General features: G+C 43.7%; 1 protein-coding gene across 1 annotated transcript; it reads left to right on the top strand.

Annotated features, from left to right (window-relative positions):
• Positions 1-6,751: 6,751 nt before the first annotated feature.
• Positions 6,752-7,357, top strand: LOC139747747 (probable myosin light chain kinase DDB_G0282429). Its single transcript, XM_071660340.1, has one exon. It carries the CDS (start codon positions 6,752-6,754, stop codon positions 7,355-7,357), a length of 606 nt encoding a protein of 201 aa, XP_071516441.1.
• Positions 7,358-7,775: the final 418 nt, after the last annotated feature.

The raw sequence follows: 7,775 nt of genomic DNA, 5'->3' as shown, positions 1-7,775 counted from the left end.
AAGGGTTATTTTTGGGATGAAGGAATACATGCCTCTATTCACGCAACAATAAATTATGCTATAGGCTCAGGAGATATAGATTCATCGCCCTAAGAAAGGCAGAGATCTTTCCATGGAAGGTCAGACAAATAAAGATTTTTTTTAGTTACCTGAAAATACTGTGGGTACAGTGGCCAACTAATGGAGGAAGGAACGTAGCGAGGAGACACAAGAGTGTGGTCAGATAAACGAATTGTGTAGGTGTAACAGGAGGGACTGGGAGAAGAAGTCCGGAGTATTGGGAGAATGGTTGTGACGGTCTGGAATATGGGTAAACTGGTTGATTATCGGGTCCAAATTATTATGCGTGAAAACAAAACAATCAACAAACATGCGAATACACACACACACACTCACACACACACACACACACACATTAAAATAAAATATATATATATATTATATATCTATATATATATATATATATATATATATATATATATATATATATATATATATATATATATATATATATATATATATATATATTTTTTTTTTTTTTTTTTTTTTTTTATACTTTGTCGCTGTCTCCCGTGTTTGCGAGGTAGCGCAAGGAAACAGACGAAAGAAATGGCCCAACCCCCCCCATACACATGTATATACATACGTCCACACACGCAAATATACATACCTACACAGCTTTCCATGGTTTACCCCAGACGCTTCACATGCCTTGATTCAATCCACTGACAGCACGTCAACCCCTGTATACCACATCGCTCCAATTCACTCTATTCCTTGCCCTCCTTTCACCCTCCTGCATGTTCAGGCCCCGATCTCACAAAATCTTTTTCACTCCATCTTTCCACCTCCAATTTGGTCTCCCTCTTCTCCTCGTTCCCTCCACCTCCGACACATATATCCTCTTGGTCAATCTTTCCTCACTCATTCTCTCCATGTGCCCAAACCACTTCAAAACACCCTCTTCTGCTCTCTCAACCACGCTCTTTTTATTTCCACACATCTCTCTTACCCTTACGTTACTCACTCGATCAAACCACCTCACACCACACATTGTCCTCAAACATCTCATTTCCAGCACATCCATCCTCCTGCGCACAACTCTATCCATAGCCCACGCCTCGCAACCATACAACATTGTTGGAACCACTATTCCTTCAAACATACCCATTTTTGCTTTCCGAGATAATGTTCTCGACTTCCACACATTCTTCAAGGCCCCCAGAATTTTCGCCCCCTCCCCCACCCTATGATCCACTTCCGCTTCCATGGTTCCATCCGCTGCCAGATCCACTCCCAGATATCTAAAACACTTCACTTCCTCCAGTTTTTCTCCATTCAAACTCACCTCCCAATTGACTTGACCCTCAACCCTACTGTACCTAATAACCTTGCTCTTATTCACATTTACTCTTAACTTTCTTCTTCCACACACTTTACCAAACTCAGTCACCAGCTTCTGCAGTTTCTCACATGAATCAGCCACCAGCGCTGTATCATCAGCGAACAACAACTGACTCACTTCCCAAGCTCTCTCATCCCCAACAGACTTCATACTTGCCCCTCTTTCCAAAACTCTTGCATTTACCTCCCTAACAACCCCATCCATAAACAAATTAAACAACCATGGAGACATCACACACCCCTGCCGCAAACCTACATTCACTGAGAACCAATCACTTTCCTCTCTTCCTACACGTACACATGCCTTACATCCTCGATAAAAACTTTTCACTGCTTCTAACAACTTGCCTCCCACACCATATATTCTTAATACCTTCCACAGAGCATCTCTATCAACTCTATCATATGCCTTCTCCAGATCCATAAATGCTACATACAAATCCATTTGCTTTTCTAAGTATTTCTCACATACATTCTTCAAAGCAAACACCTGATCCACACATCCTCTACCACTTCTGAAACCACACTGCTCTTCCCCAATCTGATGCTCTGTACATGCCTTCACCCTCTCAATCAATACCCTCCCATATAATTTATCAGGAATACTCAACAAACTTATACCTCTGTAATTTGAGCACTCACTCTTATCCCCTTTGCCTTTGTACAATGGCACTATGCACGCATTCCGCCAATCCTCAGGCACCTCACCATGAGTCATACATACATTAAATAACCTTACCAACCAGTCAACAATACAGTCACCCCCTTTTTTAATAAATTCCACTGCAATACCATCCAAACCTGCTGCCTTGCCGGCTTTCATCTTCCGCAAAGCTTTCACTACCTCTTCTCTGTTTACCAAATCATTTTCCCTAACCCTCTCACTTTGCACACCACCTCGACCAAAGCACCCTATATCTGCCACTCTATCATCAAACACATTCAACAAACCTTCAAAATACTCACTCCATCTCCTTCTTACATCACCACTACTTGTTATCACCTCCCCATTATCGCCCTTCACTGAAGTTCCCATTTGCTCCCTTGTCTTACGCACTTTATTTACCTCCTTCCAGAACATCTTTTTATTCTCCCTAAAATTTAATGATACTCTCTCACCCCAACTCTCATTTGCCCTTTTTTTCACCTCTTGCACCTTTCTCTTGACCTCCTGTCTCTTTCTTTTATACATCTCCCACTCAATTGCATTTTTTCCCTGCAAATAACGTCCAAATGCCTCTCTCTTCTCTTTCACTAATACTCTTACTTCTTCATCCCACCACTCACTACCCTTTCTAATCAACCCACCTCCCACTCTTCTCATGCCACAAGCATCTTTTGCGCAATCCATCACTGATTCCCTAAATACATCCCATTCCTCCCCCACTCCCCTTGCTTCCATTGTTCTCACCTTTTTCCATTCTGTACTCAGTCTCTCCTGGTACTTCCTCACACAGGTCTCCTTCTCAAGCTCACTTACTCTCACCACCCTCTTCACCCCAACATTCACTCTTCTTTTCTGAAAACCCATGTTTTGGCTCTGAGTGAAACGAAGCTCAAGGGTAAAGGGGAAGAGTGGTTTGGGAATGTCTGGGGAGTAAAGTCAGGGGTTAGTGAGAGGACAAGAGCAAGGGAAGGAGTAGCAATACTCCTGAAACAGGAGTTGTGGGAGTATGTGATAGAGTGTAAGAAAGTAAATTCTCGATTAATATGGGTAAAACTGAAAGTTGATGGAGAGAGGTGGGTGATTATTGGTGCATATGCACCTGGGCATGAGAAGAAAGATCAAGAGAGGCAAGTGTTTTGGGAGCAGCTGAATGAATGTGTTAGTGGTTTTGATGCACGAGACCGGGTTATAGTGATGGGTGATTTGAATGCAAAGGTGAGTAATGTGGCAGTTGAGGGAATAATTGGTATACATGGGGTGTTCAGTGTTGTAAATGGAAATGGTGAAGAGCTTGTAGATTTATGTGCTGAAAAAGGACTGATGATTGGGAATACCTGGTTTAAAAAGCGAGATATACATAAGTATACTTATGTAAGTAGGAGAGATGGCCAGAGAGCGTTATTGGATTACGTGTTAATTGACAGGCGTGCGAAAGAGAGACTTTTGGATGTTAATGTGCTGAGAGGTGCAACTGGAGGGATGTCTGATCATTATCTTGTGGAGGCTAAGGTGAAGATATATATATATATATATATATATATATATATCTGCATCGGGACCTTCCAACTGTTCTCTGTGATGTGCGCTAAAATCTCCCAAGTAGAGAACCTCCACTTGAGGATGAGAAAATGTCGCTGCCTCGTGGAGGAAATATAGACAATGGAAGAAAGATATACAATGTGAAGAGTCAGGAAAGCAGGAGGTGAAGACAGAAGTGTTGGTTGGGAGACAGATTCTCAGCCAGATAACTTCAGTTTCTAGACATTCTAGGTTCATGAGACGTGCAAATGGCCTGTTGGTTTCGGAAGAAGCACAAACTTCCTCTGTATCGGTAATGTATATGGTTAAAGATAGAAATGTTAAATGGTTATTGAAAACACAGATGTTAGACAATTGAGTATCAGGCAGAAGGACTAGTATATTAGCCAGATGGTGCTCAACAGAAGAAAGGTTAATAGAATGACCGATAATGTTGGTAACATGAATGAAATATGAGCATTTTTTCTTCATAGTGAGCACAATAAACTAGTCGGTGAGAGCGGCACAAATCAGATCAATCATTTAGATGGGCCAAGGTGTTGGGAGGGGCGTCACTGCTGCTGCCTGAGCCCTCGTTGACAGCAGACAGAGACGGGCGGGATTCCGGGGATTCTTTGCCAACCATTATGGAAAGTAGATGTATAAGTTTGTCACTCTTGTTGTTTGTATATGAAGGTTTTCTTATAGGACAAAGAACGGAAAAATGAATAACGTTAATACGGAGAGTAAAAATGGAATGGGTTCCTTTACTGTACATGTAAGGTGAAGATGAAACTCATTACCAACTCACTATCGGCCATTCCTCAAGTGTTGTTATTACTGCACTTCTTACTCTGAAATGAGAGGGAAAATGAGCATGGAAAAATGAATTAGTGTGAGAAGAAACAGGACATGGTACGCATCCTGAATATGAGTGAGGTGAATCTATGAAGGGAGAGATGAAGACCATGGATGAACAAAGTGGGGTTTGTGTACATGAGACGGATGTTAACATGCAAGACCGTATGGAAGTGCAGTGAGAATATTCTGCATCGGTCACCCTTCCAAACAGTAGAAGAGAGAAATGGACATATACAAAGTGGCAATTTCTCTTGTCAAACCTACGTCTCTCAGACAACACTTGACATAGTTACTTTGTCATTATTCTTAGAACATTCTATGGAACAGTGGCGAGTGGAAGTGTCTGCACCCGCATCCTCGTGATGAACCGAAGATAAACCAGTGATGAGTGGAACCGTGTGTGCAAGCGTCACTATGACGAGCAGGAAGTGGAGCAGTGACGAGTGGAAGTGTCTGTACCAGCGTCACTATGACGAGCAGGAGGTGGAGCAGTGACGACTGGAAGTGTCTGTACCAGCGTCACTGTGACCAGCAGGAGGTGGAGCAGTGACGAGTGGAAGTGTCTGTACCAGCGTCACTATGAAGAGCAGGAGGTGGAGCAGTGACGACTGGAAGTGTCTGTACCAGCTTCATTATGAAGAGCAGGAGGTGGAGCAGTGACGACTGGAAGTGTCTGTACTAGCTTCATTATGAAGAGCAGGAGGTGGAGCAGTAACGAGTGGAAGTGTCTGTACCATCGTCACTATGAAGAGCAGGAGGTGGAGCAGTGACGAGTGGAAGTGTCTGTACCATCGTCACTATGAAGAGCAGGAGGTGGAGCAGTCACATGGGGAAGTGTCTGTACCAGCTTCATTATGAAGAGCAGGAGGTGGAGCAGTGACGAGTGGAAGTGTCTGTACCATCGTCACTATGAAGAGCAGGAGGTGGAGCAGTCACATGGGGAAGTGTCTGTACCAGCGTCACTATGAAGAGCAGGAGGTGGAGCAGTGACGAGTGGAAGTGTCTGTACCAGCTTCATTATGAAGAGCAGGAGGTGGAGCAGTGACGAGTGGAAGTGTCTGTACCATCGTCATTATGAAGAGCAGGAGGTGGAGCAGTGACGAGTGGAAGTGTCTGTACCAGCGTCACTATGACGAGCAGGAGGTGGAGCAGTGACGAGTGGAAGTGTCTGTACCAGCGTCACTATGAAGAGCAGGAGGTGGAGCAGTGACGAGTGGAAGTGTCTGTACCAGCGTCACTATGACGAGCAGGAGGTGGAGCAGTGACGAGTGGAAGTGTCTGTACCAGCGTCACTATGACGAGCAGGAGGTGGAGCAGTGACGAGTGGAAGTGTCTGTACCAGCGTCACTATGAAGAGCAGGAGGTGGAGCAGTCACATGAGGAAGTGTGTGTACTCACGTCACCGTGACGATGGTCGTACAATATGGCCACTACAAGATGGTTACCATAATGTGGTCCCCATCCACACTACCCACATGGCAGGGGAAGAGACCACAACCGTGTCAATACACACATCAGTAGCAGCGATTAACAACACTGGACAACACCACCAACCTGCGTGCCAACATGTGCACCGCATGTGATTACTGCTGTACATACGTCATCATTTGTATGTATTCCTTTGTATCACTCTTGTCAGCACTCTTGATGACATTACACTCAACACTAACATGATCTATAACGTCTGTATGGACATGAAAAGACAAAATTGGTTGTCACAAATCTAGGAAATTGTTAGTGTTTATCGTGAATGAAAAGTGAGCTTTTATCCAGTGTTTATTCACTGAAAGTTACCCACATCAATCTGGTAGAACTTAAAACACAATCTTTTGGCATGATAATTACCGGTTCCTTTGGCACCTCAAGCTACAATTACTTTTAAGGGAAGGGTAATGAAATTATAAGACGATTAGAGCAGATTTGGGTTTGCAAACCAAATTTAAGTGGAATCAAATTACTACTTCATTCAGCCGGGAGGAAAATTGGATTCCAGCTGAGTTATGATAGATCCTAATGCAATAACAGAACCACCTGAGCCTCGCAGGCTGACCATAGTACAATTTTTGTTTAGTTATTGACTTGAAAATATTTCCCTGCCTCTGCCTCTGTTACGACGGCTTAACCCACACATTTCTAAGACATCCACACACGCTCATATCTGTCTGGTGCATTCATGCTCCACCCACCCTATCCAAAATTCCCTTACGCATCTACACCTTCCTAACATTCATATCCCAAACAACCTACAGTTGCTTGGCATTGGTGGCAACGGAAGAGTAGAACTGGTCAATATCAATGACCATGAAGACTCTCCTAAAATTGAAAAACATTCCCGAATTGCTGAGTGAAGTCAGGATCCAGCGTGAACTAGCAGGCGCTGGAGGAGCCCCTGATATATATGGCCTGAGTCTGGAGCCTGCCAGGGTCTTCATGTCCTACACTGGAGAGACTTACGACACCTACATCAACAGCTGCACGCAGCGAGAACTCATCGAGTCTCTCATTATCGTGGCCTCCAGACTACAAGAAATCCACGATCACGGCTTCGTGCACACTGACCTCAAACCAAACAATATAACAGTCGAAGCTTCCGAAGATATCGACATCCACATTATTGACTATGGGTTGGCCACAGAAATAGGCAAAATCCTCATCTTCTCGGGCAAGTGTGGGAGACGACCTTGGTATGCACCCGAGTTGTATGAAGGAGTGCCATTGACCCCAGCCTGCGACGTCTACTCATTTGGAGAGGTTATAGGCACCGTAACGAAGAAGGTGTCCGACGATGAGGTCATATGGGAGCTTATCATGCTTCAAGCCGAAATCCAAGACGACAGTCCCACAGTCCGGCCTTCTCTCGACACCGTCATCACCAAACTGCGATTCATTGTTGAATCTCACTACTGAAGGGAGTGTCCAGTTTACTCCTCCAACGTTGTACAATAATACTATTTCTTTTTGTACTAAGAGATAATGATAATCTTATTGTACAATAGATTTTAAAAACATATACTGTTTTCGATCCTGCATGAGTGAGCTATCCTCAAGGTATCCAGGAAGCTGTACTAAGGTCTGGAAGACCAGCTGGTGGTTACTTCCAGCATTACTGCCTTCAGGGAAAGTCAGTAGATTCGTGCACATAGTCATGTTTAGCATTGATGGATTTTACTGCCAAACACCCTGACATCGAAGAGGAATACAACCTTAATTTATTTCATGATCATATGGGTACCCAATCTGATGAGAGAGCTGTGGACATCGTTCAAGAAATAATTAAACAGGATCATATCGATGTTGATAATCTTGATGCAAGACCTATAACGTC

The sequence above is a fragment of the Panulirus ornatus genome, chromosome 70, assembly GCF_036320965.1.
Source record: "Panulirus ornatus isolate Po-2019 chromosome 70, ASM3632096v1, whole genome shotgun sequence".
NCBI lineage: Eukaryota > Metazoa > Arthropoda > Malacostraca > Decapoda > Palinuridae > Panulirus > Panulirus ornatus.
This window is presented reverse-complemented; position numbering and strand designations above follow the sequence as displayed.